Here is a 15,461-nt window from a genome sequence, read left to right on the forward strand (position 1 = left end):
ATCATATTTAGGTAGCCATTTCCCTTTGGTGTTTGTGGGTTCTTGTTCTATGTTTAGTTGCCAGTCTGCACTATACATATAGCTTCACGTTTCGTGTGTGCTTGTTTGTTTTGTTTTGCTGATTTTCGGTTTTATTAAAAACATGTGGAACTCTACTTACGCTGCACCTTGGTCCGATCCTTTTAACGAACGTGACAAAATCTGTCCCTCATTATTATAATTATTGAAGATGTATCAGAGTAACAGGTGTCTATGTGTGCGATATGTGTGCGATACACAAAACAAAGAAGCAAGGCGTGTTTTTATTGTGTATGTGTACAGTAGCTTGAGTTTGGTATTCAGAAAGCATTCAGTAACATTTTTTTGTAAGTAGATGAGATCCAGTTCAAAACACATTTATTGATGTATCAATATTAACAGTGTAGCGGAGGTGATCCTGCAAGGCTGCTGGTGCAGGGAAATGTTGTATTTTTTTGGGGGGGGGCTTTATTTAAGGCAAGTCAGTCAAGAACAAATACTTAATTTTATATCATCCAACGGGTATTCATGTGACTTACTGAATATTTTTTTGTAATAATACAGAAGAGTATGTCGAATCTGAATCTGTGTGTCGCCATGTGTGCACTGTAGATGTGGGTTTATGTGTTGTTGTTACAGCATATCAGATCTTGTGCTATTTTATTATTTCCCATAACTAGGTTGTGTATATTTTATTACTCTGTCTGCAGGACCTGTCCAATATTCCCTTTTGCTTAACTGTTCCCTGATTGTTCTGCTACCCTGGTAGGTCCTAATTTGATATCACAAATTGGGAAGATGCAGTACTTCTTACAATGAGATGATGAGTAGCGTAAACACTTTTGTTCAGTTAGGTTTAATTATGTTTCATTAAATTATTAGACTCTGAATAGACTTCTCTGAACAGACAGAAATATTCTCTAAATTGTACTAACATTATTTGTAAAGCGTAGCCTTTATAGACATGTGACTTAGAGTTCTAGTGAATGAGATCTTATTGGTAGCATCGGGCAACCACAGTACCAGATATTTTCTTAGAATAGGCTGACATTTTTTGGAAATGATTTCTGCTTGTATGTTGGCCTACTGTACTGAATATTTTTCATAATTACAGTGTTCAGTATTATTTGTTAGGCTCCAGGCCAGGGCATTAGAAAAGACTGGTCAAATGTCATTTATTATGAACTCAGCAATTTTCAGTATAAAATTCATTTAATTCTCATTTCAATATTTGTCAACCTGCCATGAATTGCCAACCATACACAGGAGGTTATAGGCTACATGATACAGGTGACAATAAGGCCTCGATCATATACATCATTGGCAACATTATTACAATGTAGTAATTGGGAGCAAACTCACTGACAGCAAACCTGGAACATATCCGAGTTTCTACATGTCCTGCTCTACCCTCTGTCAGTTACAATGTTTCAATTCACCTGGAAGAAACTCTGCACTCAAATGAATTACAAACGTTCAAATTCAGAATAATCTGTCCCAGAATGGTGTACAAGTGTATACAGCCTATTATCCAAACTATTTTCTCACTATATACTCTTAGTTGTGTGTTGCACAGCCGGTTGCTAATGGTGTCATTAGTTAAGTATTGAGCTACCGACTGACCTACTTTCCCTGTTCACAGCGGCTCAGTCCTGTTTACAAGGGACTGTCAACGGAGGATGTTGAGTGGTAGAGGAAAACAGACCGAGCATAGACCTGAAAACGATTACTCCTGGAATCTATGTTTCCGAATAGGGATGTTACTCAAATTGTAGTTTGAATAATACTTAGGCAGCGTCTGTATACACTATGATCTGTTTGCGATGTGCTTGTGGTGAGTCAAGCTTAGGATAGTTGGCTCAGTGATTGACACAGTAGGCTGTTGGAAAAGGAGTACCTTCAAAAGTAAAGTATGGATCTAAAGTCCAGTTTTCAAGGTATGTAAGATTGTAATGTCCTTTGCGTTTTGTGTCACTCTAGTCTTGTATTAATTCAAACGTACAGTATATCAAATCAAATCAATCAAATCAAATCAGTAGGCTATAGGTTGGCAGTTGCTTCCATTTTGGATGGATATATCGGTTGGCTTCTGCTTTTAAAGCCAAGATGTCAACATACAAATAAACTAGGCTAGCTATTATATAATGTTAATTTCGATGCTTTCTATGTCTATTTTCATAGAGAAGTGTTATATGTCCTGTGTGTATTTCCCAACGTAGTTAATCATTTTCTTAAAAGGCACAATTCAGCTCACTGGTATAGATTTACAAGTATAGTGTGTCCTTGCAAGGGAATGAGTTGTCTTTTTTTGAGATAAATCATTTTAAACCCATGTTTACCTTGATTAGAACATAGTGCTTTTGGGACTTTAGATCTCTTCAATATCCACTGAGTTAGGTAAATCTGCTTTTAGTGTTTTTGCCCCTTAATTGTGGAATAATCTTCAAGGCTCTCGAAAATGTGATGAATTGGTGCCTCTAGGGCAATTCAACAGGCTGATTGAGGACCTATTTTACTGACGAATGTGTTTGTTTTCTATGATTGTGTTTTGCTTTTCATGTATTGATTTGAATATTTGTGTGTGTTGATGTGTGTATTGATGTGGACACAGGGCTCATCTGTGAAAGAGAACTTGGTCTCAGCATGACTACCTGTCAAAATAAAGGTTAAATACAATGATTATAAATGTAATGCTCCGGGTGTCATGCAGGTGAAAGAGGACCCAAAAGCGACTTAACAGAAACAGAGTTTATTCAAGTCCAAACAGAAAACGACAAATCCTGAATCCTTAACAGGAAATGTCCAAACAGGGAATAACAGAAATCCTCTAGTCTGTAGAGGGGAATAACAGGAGAAGCGGCCACAGACTGCAGGTCGCTTCGGGTAGGCGCAGGCCGTAGCTGACGGAGACACCTGCTCACACGCAGCATCTGATGAAGGCAAAAAACACGACAGGACAGGGCGATACACAATCACAGCACGGTGAATTCTAAACAAGGAACCGACAGGACAGGAACGGAACACAAAGGAAGAAATAGGGACTCTAATCAGGGGAAAGGATCGGGAACAGGTGTGGGAAGACTAAATGATGATTAGGGGAATAGGAACAGCTGGGAGCAGGAACGGAACGATAGAGAGAAGAGAGAGCGAGAGAGTGAGAGAGGGAGGGGGAGAGAGAGGGATAGAAAGAGGGAAAGAACCTAATAAGACCAGCAGAGGGAAACGAATAGAATGGGGAGCACAGGGACAAGACATGATAATAAATGACAAACATGACAGTACCCCCACTCACCGAGCGCCTCCTGGCGCACTCGAGGAGGAATCCTGGCGGCAACGGAGGAAATCATCGATGAGTGAACGGTCCAGCACGTCCCGAGACGGAACCCAACTCCTCTCCTCAGGACCGTAACCCTCCCAATCCACTAAGTATTGGTGACCCCGTCCCCGAGAACGCATGTCCATGATCTTATGTACCTTGTAAATAGGTGCGCTCTCGACAAGGACGGGAGGGGGGAGGGAAGACGAACGGGGGTGCGAAGAAAGGGCTTAACACAGGAGACATGGAAGACAGGATGGACGCGACGAAGATGTCGCGGAAGAAGCAGTCGCACAGCGACAGGATTGACGACCTGGGAGACACGGAACGGACCAATGAACCGCGGAGTCAACTTACGAGAAGCTGTCGTAAGAGGAAGGTTGCGAGTGGAAAGCCACACTCTCTGGCCGCAACAATACCTTGGACTCTTAATCCTGCGTTTATTGGCGGCTCTCACAGTCTTCCCCGCAGACAAAGGCAGACCGGTAATGAAGTCTAAGGCGATGTGAGACCATGGTCGAGAAGGAATGGGGAGCGGTCTGAGACGACCGGCAGGAGGAGAGTTACCCGACTTAGTCTGCGCGCAGTCCGAACAAGCAGCCACGAAACGGCGCGTGTCACGCTCCTGAGTCGGCCACCAAAAGCGCTGGCGAATAGACGCAAGAGTGCCTCGAACACCGGGATGACCAGCTAACTTGGCAGAGTGAGCCCACTGAAGAACAGCCAGACGAGTGGAAACAGGAACGAAAAGGAGGTTACTAGGACAAGCGCGCGGCGACGCAGTGTGCGTGAGTGCTTGCTTAACCTGTCTTTCAATTCCCCAGACTGTTAACCCGACAACACGCCCATAAGGAAGAATCCCCTCGGGATCAGTAGAAGCCACAGAAGAACTAAACAGACGGGATAAGGCATCAGGCTTGGTGTTCTTGCTACCCGGACGGTAAGAAATCACAAACTCGAAACGAGCGAAAAACAACGCCCAACGAGCTTGACGGGCATTAAGTCGTTTGGCAGAACGGATGTACTCAAGGTTCTTATGGTCTGTCCAAACGACAAAAGGAACGGTCGCCCTCCAACCACTGTTGCCATTCGCCTAGGGCTAAGCGGATGGCGAGCAGTTCACGGTTACCCACATCATAGTTGCGCTCAGATGGCGACAGGCGATGAGAAAAATAAGCGCAAGGATGAACCTTATCGTCAGACTGGAAGCGCTGGGATAGAATGGCTCCCACGCCTACCTCTGAAGCGTCAACCTCGACAATGAATTGTCTAGTGACGTCAGGAGTAACGAGGATAGGAGCGGACGTAAAACGTTCTTTTAGAAGATCAAAAGCTCCCTGGGCGGAACCGGACCACTTAAAACACGTCTTGACAGAAGTAAGAGCTGTGAGAGGGACAGCAACTTGACCGAAATTACGAATGAAACGCCGATAGAAATTAGCGAAACCTAAAAGCGCTGCAACTCGACACGTGACCTTGGAACGGGCCAATCACTGACAGCTTGACCTTAGCGGAATCCATCTGAATGCCTTCAGCGGAAATAACGGAACCGAGAAAAGTAACGGAGGAGACATGAAAAGAGCACTTCTCAGCCTTTACGTAGAGACAATTCTCTAAAAGGCGCTGTAGAACACGTCGAACGTGCTGAACATGAATCTCGAGTGACGGAGAAAAAAATCAGGATATCGTCAAGATAGACAAAAACAAAGATGTTCAGCATGTCTCTCAGAACATCATTAACTAATGCCTGAAAACAGCTGGCGCATTGGCGAGACCGAACGGCAGAACCCGGTACTCAAAATGCCCTAACGGAGTGTTAAACGCCGTTTTCCACTCGTCCCCCTCTCTGATGCGCACGAGATGGTAAGCGTTACGAAGGTCCAACTTAGTAAAGCACCTGGCTCCCTGCAGAATCTCGAAGGCTGATGACATAAGGGGAAGCGGATAACGATTCTTAACCGTTATGTCATTCAGCCCTCGATAATCCACGCAGGGGCGCAGAGTACCGTCCTTCTTCTTAACAAAAAGAACCCCGCCCGGCCGGAGAAGAAGAAGGCACTATGGTACCGGCGTCAAGAGACACAGACAAATAATCCTCGAGAGCCTTACGTTCGGGAGCCGACAGAGAGTATAGTCTACCTCGAGGAGGAGTGGTCCCCGGAAGGAGATCAATACTACAATCATACGACCGGTGAGGAGGAAGGGAGTTGGCTGAAGACCGTGCGCAGATCATGATATTCCTCCGGCACTCCTGTCAAATCGCCAGGTTCCTCCTGAGAAGTAGGGACAGAAGAAACGGGAGGGATGGCAGACATTAAACACTTCACATGACAAGAAACGTTCCAGGATAGGATAGAATTACTAGACCAATTAATAGAAGGATTATGACATACTAGCCAGGGATGACCCAAAACAACAGGTGTAAACGGTGAACGGAAAATCAAAAAAGAAATAGTCTCACTGTGGTTACCAGATACTGTGAGAGTTAAAGGTAGTGTCTCAAATTTGATACTGGGAAGATGACTACCATCTAAGGCAAACATGGGCGTAGGCTTGTCTAACGGTCTGAAAGGAATGTTATGTTTCCGAACCCATGCTTCGTCCATGAAACAACCCTCAGCCCCAGAGTCAATCAAGGCACTGCATGTAGCACCCGAACCGGTCCAGCGTAGATGGACCGACATAGTAGTACAAGATCTAGATGAAGAGACCTGAGTAGTAGCGCTCACCAGTAGCCCTCCGCTTACTGATGGGCTCTGGCCTCTTACTGGACATGAATTAACAAAATGTCCAGCAACTCCGCAATAGAGGCACAGGCGGTTGGTGATCCTCCGTTCCCTCTCCTTAGTCGAGATGCGAATCCCTCCCAGCTGCATGGGCTCAGTCTCAAAGCCAGAGGAGGGAGATGGTTGCGATGCGGAGCAGGGAAACACCGTTGATGCGAGCTCTCTTCCACGAGCCCGGTGACGAAGATCTACCCGTCGTTCTATGCGGATGGCGAGAGCAATCAAAGAGTCCACATCTGAAGGAACCTCCCGGGAGAGAATCTCATCCTTAACCACTGCGTGGAGTCCCTCCAGAAAACGAGCGAGCAGCGCCGGCTCGTTCCACTCACTAGAGGCAGCAAGAGTGCGAAACTCAATAGAATAATCCGTTATGGACCGTTCACCTTGGCATAAGGAAGCCAGGGCCCTAGAAGCCTCCCTACCAAAAACTGAACGGTCAAAAACCCGAATCATCTCCTCTTTAAAGTTCTGGAACTTGTTAGAGCAATCAGCCCTTGCCTCCCAGATAGCTGTGCCCCATTCTCGAGCCCGGCCAGTAAGGAGTGAAATGACGTAAGCAACCCGAGCTCTCTCTCTAGAGTATGTGTTGGGTTGGAGAGAGAACACAATCTCACACTGCGTGAGAAAGGAGCGGCACTCAGTGGGCTGCCCGGAGTAGCAAGGTGGGTTATTAACCCTAGGTTCTGGAGGCTCGGCAGGCCAGGAAGTAACAGGTGGCACGAGACGTAGACTCTGGAACTGTCCAGAGAGGTCGGAAACCTGAGCGGCCAGGTTCTCCACGGCATGGCGAGCAGCAGACAATTCCTGCTCGTGTCTGCCGAGCATGGCTCCTTGGATCTTGACGGCAGTGTAACGAGCGTCTGAAGTCGCTGGGTCCATTCCTTGGTCGGTTCCTTCTGTCATGCAGGTGAAAGAGGACCCAAAAGCGACTTAACAGAAACAGAGTTTATTCAAGTCCAAACAGAAAACGACAAATCCTGAATCCTTAACAGGAAATGTCCAAACAGGGAATAACAGAAATCCTCTAGTCTGTAGAGGGAATAACAGGAGAAGCGGCCACAGACTGCAGGTCGCTTTAGGCGCAGGCCGTAGCTGACGGAGACACCTGCTCACACGCAGCATCTGATGAAGGCAAAAAACACGACAGGACAGGGCGATACACAATCACAGCACGGTGAATTCTAAACAAGGAACCGACAGGACAGGAACGGAACACAAAGGAAGAAATAGGGACTCTAATCAGGGGAAAGGATCGGGAACAGGTGTGGGAAGACTAAATGATGATTAGGGGAATAGGAACAGCTGGGAGCAGGAACGGAACGATAGAGAGAAGAGAGAGCGAGAGAGTGAGAGAGGGAGGGGGAGAGAGAGGGATAGAAAGAGGGAAAGAACCTAATAAGACCAGCAGAGGGAAACGAATAGAATGGGGAGCACAGGGACAAGACATGATAATAAATGACAAACATGACACCGGGTGTCGTTGGTGTGGAGTCAAACGCAGGAGACAGAGAGTGCAATGCTGTGCGTCTTTAATAGCACCAACGCACCACAGGGTGCTCACAATAGTAACGGCCCCAAACACAGGGAATGAAAATGTACAACGGAAAAATCACGACCAGGCACTAACACGTACCTCTACAACAGAGCCGAAGGTTACACTGAAATAATCCCGCACAACAACCAGGCGGGCCGGCTGTCTAATAAAGACAAACTAATCATACATAAACAGGTGCTACCAATAAACATACAAGGAGGGGGAGGAAAGACAATCAGTAGCAGCTAATAGGCCGGTGACGACGACCGCCGCGCGCCACTCGTGACAATAAAAGAATGGGAGTTTCTCCCATTCTTCTCTGCAGATCCTCTCGAGCTTTGTCAGGTTGGATGGGGAGCGTCGCTGCACAGCTATTTTCAGGTCTCTCCAGAGATGTTCAAGCCAGGGCTCTGACTGGGTCACTCAAGGGGACATTCAAGACTTGTTCCGAAGCCACTCCTGCGTTTTCTTGTCTGTGTGCTTAGGGTCGTTGTCCTGTTGAAAGGTGAACCTTCGACCCTGTCTGAGGTCCTGAGCTCTCTGGAGCAGGTTTTCATCAAAGATCTCTCTGTACTTTGCTCCATTCATCTTTCCCTTGATTCTGACTTGTCTCACAGTCCCTATCGTTGAAAAACATCCCCATAGCAAGATGCTGCCGCCACCATGCTTCACTGTAGGGATGGTGCCAGGTTTCCTCCAGATGTGACGCTTGGCATTCAGGCCAAATAATTCAATCTTGGTTTCATCAGACCAGAGAATCTTGTTTCTCATGGTCTGAGAGTCCTTTAGGTTTCTCTTGGCAAACTCCAAATAGGCTGTCATGCGTCTTTTACTTGAGGAGTGGCTTCCGTCTGGCCACTCTACCATAAAGGCCTGATTGGTGGAGTGCTACAGAGACGCCTCTAGCACTGAGATGCAGTGCCTTCCCACTCTGGAGAAAAGGAGAAGAGGTCTGAATACTTTACGATTGCACTGTAGTTTACATGTTGTCAACAATCTAAGCCGGCCCCATCTGTTTTGCCGTATAGTTGTGCACGCGTCGGTTTTGATGATCAGCTAACCTGTCTATACAAATTAGACCATTTAGTATAATATTAGTATAATATTAGTATAATATTTAAAAATATATTTAAAAATATTTGTTAAAGTTTTAATGTCACATACACCAGATAGGTGCAGTGAAATGTGTTATTTTACAGGGTTAGCCATAGTAGTACATGGCCCCTGAAGCAAATTAGGGTTAAGTGCATTGCTCAATGGTACATCGACAGAATTTTAACCTTGTCTGCTCGGGTATTTAAAACCAGCGACCTTTCTGTTACTGGCCCAGCATTCTAACCGTTTGGCTACCTGCTGTCGTGACATTACGTACAACACTGACATTACATATCACAAACGTCACATCAATTACATCATTGTCAAATACAATCAAATCACCCCCCTTAAATGATATCATCAGCCTGAAACATGTCATGTCATATGTGTTTATTCTCACATTCTCTTTCCCTTTTTTTCACCGTATGTTTTACTGAAACTTCAGCCTAGATTGAATATCCTTATGCCGTCATTGGCTACCTCTCACCTCAAGCAAACAACCAATTGTTCCTTGACATGATGCAAAGGTGATAATCTCATGGAATTACATCCTTGATGAACACCTAAATAAGTCACTTTGGTTATGAAAGAGTTGAGAGCTGTAACCAGTAGCTCCCTCCAAACCATTCTCAGCAGTGATATATATTGACAGGTTTCATAATTGAACGATTCTAAGATTAAAGATGGATGCTTCAATAAAAATAATGACTTTCTGAATTCCATTGAGTGTGTGTGTGTGTGTGTGTGTGTGTGTGTGTGTGTGTGTGTGTGTGTGTGTGTGTGTGTGTGTGTGTGTGTGTGTGTGTGTGTGTGTGTGTGTGTGTGTGTGTGTGTGTGTGTGTGTGTGTGTGTGTGTGTGTGTGTGTGTGTGTGAACCATTGGCAGTGTGGTTATGCTATTGCATGGCTTTTCAGTTTGTTTCGTTTTTTTGTGTTGTTTTTTGTTGTTGAATTTTACCCCCTTTTTTCCCCCAATTTCATGGTATCCAATTGTTAGTAGCTACTATCTTGTCTCATTGCTACAACTCCCGTATGGGCTCGGGAGAGACGAAGGTCGAAAGTCATGCATCCACAACCCAACCAAGCCGCACTACTTCTTAACACAGCGAGCATCCAACCCGGAAGCCAGCCGCACCAATGTGTCGGAGGAAACACCATGCATCTGGCAACCTTGGTTAGCGCGCACTGTGCTCGGCCTGCCACAGGAGTCGCTGGTGCGCAATGAGACAAGGAAATCCCTACCTGCCAACCCCTCCCTAACACGGACGACGCTAGGCCAATTGTGCGTCGCCCCACAAACCTCCCGGTCGCGGCTGGTTGCGACAGAGCCTGGACGCGAACCCAGAGTCTCTGGTGGCACAGCACTTAACCACTGCGCCACCCGGGAGGCCCTCAGTTTGTTTTTTAATTAAATACTTTAATCAAAATCACCCAAAGATCAAGATAAGAGGTTTTCTACCTTTTGCAATAGAACAGATTTTTGTCATTGTGAGGTTGTTCAGCATGTGTACAGACGAGTTCTAAGAAGATGAAGTCTGACACGTCAATCGTTTCTTGCCAGAGTTAGTGAGAAAAGTAATCTTGCTGCGTACCTGCCTGAGGTGGTGTATGTTAGTGCAGGCGACGGTCATGAACATAAACTTGGATGTGTATTCCTCTCCTCTGCCATCAAGTTCTGGCAGACAATTTAAGATCCGTGCCCCTCAGGGCACATGTGTCACTCCACTTGACAGCTGTAAACCTTGTCTCACTGAACTCAATGCATTCTGGTTGTGGTGTTATATTCTCACTCAAAGAGTTTCCAGGTAGAAATTCACCATACCCCATGTACAGTAGACCACCAAAATGCAATGGTTGTTCAATGTTTTATTTCCTTGTATATGAAAGTAAAGGAAGTCCTCTTCGATGGAAGAAGCTCCCCACTGGGCACACACTGGTTGATTCAACATTGTTTCCATGTCATTTCAATGAAATTTCGTTGAACCAATGTGGAATAGATGCTTAATTGACGTTTGTGCCCAACGGGTCCAATCTACTCTACTGGACTTGGTCAATGTTTTTGTCCAATTGAAGGAGAAGTAGCGTAGTTCTCAAAGGGACACCCATCCTATCATCTTCCGATTTTAAAATATATTCTTGTGATTTTGTAGTTCGCTCTCCATCTGTAGCCACTTTCTGTCTTTGTAAAGGGTATACATCAAGTGTTTGAGGTCTAAGTCGTAAGTTTACAACATCTTGTACTGTTGTTTTTGTTATTACATCTGGGTAAAAGATTAAATAAATCAGATTATTTTCAGAATTCAAGGCACACTTAACCAGCATGGATACCACTGCGTTTTGCAGCGATATGCCATCCCATGTGGTTTGCGCTTAGTCTCACTATCATTTGTTTTTCAACTGGACAATAACCCAACACACCTCCAGGCTGTGTAAGGGCTATTTGACCAAGAAGGAGAGTGATGGAGTGCATCAGATGACCTGGCCTCCACAATCACCCGACCTCAACCCAATTGAGATGGTTTGGGATGAGTTGAACTGCAGAGTGAAGGAGAAGCAGCCAAGTGCTCAGCATATGTGGGAACTCCTTCAAGACTGTTGGAAAAGCATTCCAGGTGAAGCTGGTTGAGAGAATGCCAAGAGTGTGCAAAGCTGTCAACAAGGCAAATGGTGGCTACTTTGAAGAATCTAAAATATATTTTGATTTGTTTAACACTGATTTGGTTAGTATATGATTCCTTATGTGTTATTTCATAGTTTTGATCTCTTCACTATTATTATAGAATGCAGAAAATATTTAAAATAAAGAAAAAACCCTTGAATGAGTAGCTGTGTCCAAACTTTTAGAAATATATTTCCAGCCCACCTGTGGAAAATCATGGCTCATAAATCACAATGAATAATGATGTTTCTTCTGGTAATGTTCACTCACTGAGATTATATTCTCTGAGATATGCTCTGGGTTGATAAATAATAGCCTATTGTATTTTACAGTGAACATGATAATTCTGTATGCATTGTTTTTCACAAGAATAATTTTAAAACGTACACTTGGTCAGAATAGAATTGGAAATATGATCACTTTCAAGTACCTTTTGGGATGTGCTTAAGTGTGAATAAGAGAATACTGCGGGGCAACACTGTCGCTGTGTGTATTACAGTTATGACACTTGAATGAAACTGCAGATGAATCAAGTTACAGTAATTAAAGGATTATCGGATGTAATAGGCCTAGATTTTTCCCCCTTTACTCAAGCCCACTTTCTTATTGTCCTTCACAGGTTTTGGTGTTTCTGTGGTGGACTCCAGGAGGAGGTGGGCAGCAGCAGCAGGTGATCATTAGCTTTTTCCTGGGGCGCAGATGGGATACATCAGACTGCAGATAGGGCCTGGCTGGGAGAGGGAGTGAGAATGGACAACCTTTCCGACTTTGGGTCCCTATGTCCGTCCAGCAGGAGGGAATGGGAGTAAGTATCTAGGCTACTTTTATTTTTTCTTGTGTTTCCTGTCACTTATAAATACATGTGTTTGTATAGAGAAATATTACTTGGTTACTAACAATATATGAAGTTTATTTCCAAAATGCTATATCCACCAATCTTTTACATTTGTGTTTTTTCATCAGTGGTTATTTCTTATGGGTACATTTGTGTGTGTGTGTGTGTGTGTGTGTGTGTGTGTGTGTGTGTGTGTGTGTGTGTGTGTGTGTGTGTGTGTGTGTGTGTGTGTGTGTGTGTGTGTGTGTGTGTGTGTGTGTGTGTGTGTGTGTGTGTGTGTGTGTGTGTGTGTGTGTGTGTGTGTGTGTGTGTGTGTGTGTGTGTGTGTGTGACATATTACTGTTCTCAGATTTGTATTAATAGATGTGTACGAAAATATCATGACACTAGGCGAGACCCAAATGCAGACATGGGAGGCAGATGGTTGGAGTTTAAGATGTTTAATAAATCCAAAGGGAATAGGCAAGAGAATGGTCATGGACAGGCAAAAGGTCAAAATCAGGTCAGAGTCCAGGAGATGGCAGACAAGCTTGTGGTCAAGGCAGGCAGAATGGTCAGGCAGGCAGGTACAGAGTCCAGAACAGGCAAGGGTCAAAACCGGGAGGACTAGAAAAAGGAGAAAAGGCAAAGCAGGAAAACGGGAAAAAACGCTGGTAGCCTTGGACATACAAGACGAACTGGCACAGAGAGACCGGAAACACAGGGATGAATACACTGGGGAAAACAAGCAACACCTGGAGGGGGTGGAGACAATAACGAGGACAGGTGAAACTGATCAGGGTGTGACAGAAAATGTTTAGTTTTTTGTTGTTGCAAAAAGCTATATATCCATTGTTGTGCTGAAATGCAATGTTTGTATCTTGTATATTTGACTGTGATATGGTGTTGTCTCACTTAGCTATCTCAGAATATGCGCCGAACAGATGGCAAGTGTCTTCACTGACATTTTCAACCTCTCCCTGACCCAGTCTGTAATACCTACATGTTTAAATCAGACTACCATAGTCCCTGTGCCCAAGAATAACCTGTTTAAATGACTGTCACCCCGTAGCACTCACATCTATAATAACAACCTATCCCTCAACGTAGTCAAGACAAAGGAGATGATTGTGGACTACAGGAAAAGGAGGACCGAGCATGCCCCCATTCTCATTCACGGGGCTGTAGTGGAGCAGGTTGAGAGCTTCAAGTTCCTTGGTGTCCACATCACCAACAAACTAGAATGGTCCAAACACAACAAGACAGTTGTGAAGAGAGCACGACAAAACCTATTCCCCTCAGGAGACTGAAAAGATTTGGCATGGGTCCTCAGATCCTCAAAATGTTTGACAGCTGCAACATCGCGAGCATCCTGACTGGTTGCATCACTGCCTGGTATGGCAACTGCTCGGCCTCCGACTGCAAGGCACTACAGAGGGTAGTGTGTACGACCCAGTACATCACTGGGTCTAAGCTACCTACCATCGAGGACCTCTACACCAGGCGGTGTCAGAGGAAGGCCCTAAAAATTGTCAAATACCCCAGCCACCCCAGTCATAGACTGTTCTCTCTGCTACCGCATGGCAAGCAGTACCAGAGCGCCAAGGACCAAAAGGCTTCTCAACAGCTTTTACCCTCAAGCCATAAAACTCCTGAACAGTTAATCAAATGGCTACCCGGACTATTTGTATTGTGTCCCGCCAGGGCTTGTAAGTAAGCATTTCACTGTACACCTGTTGTATTCGGCGCACGTGACAAATAAACTTTGATTTGAAAGGCACCCTGGATCTACTCCAATTCACATACTGTCCCAACAGATCCACAGATGACGCAATCTATATTGCACTCCACACTGCCCTTTCCGATCTGGACAAAAGGAACACCTATGTGAGAATGCTGTTCATTGACTACAACTCACTTTTTTGACTCATCACATACGCTGCTGAAAGCTAAGGTAACTGAGCTAAATGACTACCGCCCCGTAGCAATCACTTCCGTCATCATGAAGTGCTTTGAGAGTCTAGTCAAGGACCATATCACCTCCACCTTACCTGACACCCTAGACCCACTCCAATTTGCTTACCGCCCCAATAGGTCCACAGATGACGCAACCACACTGCACTAACCCATCTGAACAAGAGGAATAACTATGTGACGACACTACAGTGGTAGGCTTGATTCCCAACAATGATGAGACGGCCTACAGGGAGGAGGTGAGGGACCTCGGAGTGTGGTGTCAGGAAAATAACCTCACACTCAACATCAACAAAACAAAGGAGATAATCGTGGACTTCAGGAAACAGCAGAGGGGGCACCCCCCTACCCACATCGACAGGACAGTAGTGGAGAAGGTAAAAAGTTTTAAGTTCCTCTGCGTACATATCACGGACAAACTGAATTGGTCCACCCACACAGACAGAGTGTTGAAGAAGGTGCAGCAGCGTCTCTTCAACTTCAGGAGGCTGAAGAAATTTGGCTTGTCACCAAAACACTCACAAACTTTTATAGATGCACAACCGAGAGCATCCTGTCGGGCTGTATCACCGCCTGGTACGGCAACTGCTCTGCCCACAATCGTAAAGCTCTCCAGAGGGTAGTGAGGTCTGCACAACGCATCACCGGGGGCAAACTACCTTCCCTCCAGGACACCTACACCACCCGATGTCACAGGAAGACCATAAAGATCATCAAGGACATCAACCACCCGAGCCACTGCCTGTTCACGCCGCTATCATCCAGAAGGTGAAATCAGTACAGGTGCATCAAAGCAGGGACTGAGAGACTGAAAAACAGCTTCTATCTCAAGGCCATCAGACTGTTATACAGCCAGTGGCTGCTGTCATACATGTAAAAAATGTATCACTAGCCACTTTAAACAATACCACTTAATATAATGCTTACATACCCTACATTACTTATCTCATATGTATATACTGTACTCGATACCATCTACTGCATCTTGCCTATGCCGACCTGTACCATCACTCATTCATATATCTTTATGTACATATTCTTCATCCCTTTACACTTGTGAGTATAAGGTAGCTGTTGTGAAATTGTTAGGTTAGATTACTCGTTGGTTTTTACTTCATTGTCGGAACTAGAAGCACAAGCATTTCGCTACACTCGCATTAACATCTGCTAACCATGTGTATGTGACAAATAAAATTGGATTTGTTACTGTTTAATATCTGTTACTTTATTCCTAGTTACATGTACATATCTTCCTCAATTACTTCA

At 44.9% G+C, this 15,461-nt stretch overlaps 1 protein-coding gene across 4 annotated transcripts in view; it reads left to right on the forward strand.

Annotated features, from left to right (window-relative positions):
- LOC124008702 (neuronal PAS domain-containing protein 2-like) overlaps positions 1-15,461 on the forward strand; it is a 78,833-nt gene that overhangs the window by 33,108 nt on the left and 30,264 nt on the right. For 3 of the 4 annotated variants that reach the window (XM_046320219.1, XM_046320212.1, XM_046320234.1), the window contains exon 2: positions 12,027-12,212. In XM_046320219.1, the coding sequence (XP_046176175.1) occupies positions 12,157-12,212 (56 nt within the window). In that variant the 5' untranslated portion in view covers positions 12,027-12,156. Of the gene's footprint in view, positions 1-1,729; positions 1,956-12,026; positions 12,213-15,461 lie in introns of those variants that run through there. The other variant, XM_046320227.1, reaches the window with a different exon arrangement.

Source organism: Oncorhynchus gorbuscha, linkage group LG02 (assembly GCF_021184085.1).
Source record: "Oncorhynchus gorbuscha isolate QuinsamMale2020 ecotype Even-year linkage group LG02, OgorEven_v1.0, whole genome shotgun sequence".
Taxonomy (NCBI): Eukaryota; Metazoa; Chordata; class Actinopteri; order Salmoniformes; family Salmonidae; genus Oncorhynchus; species Oncorhynchus gorbuscha.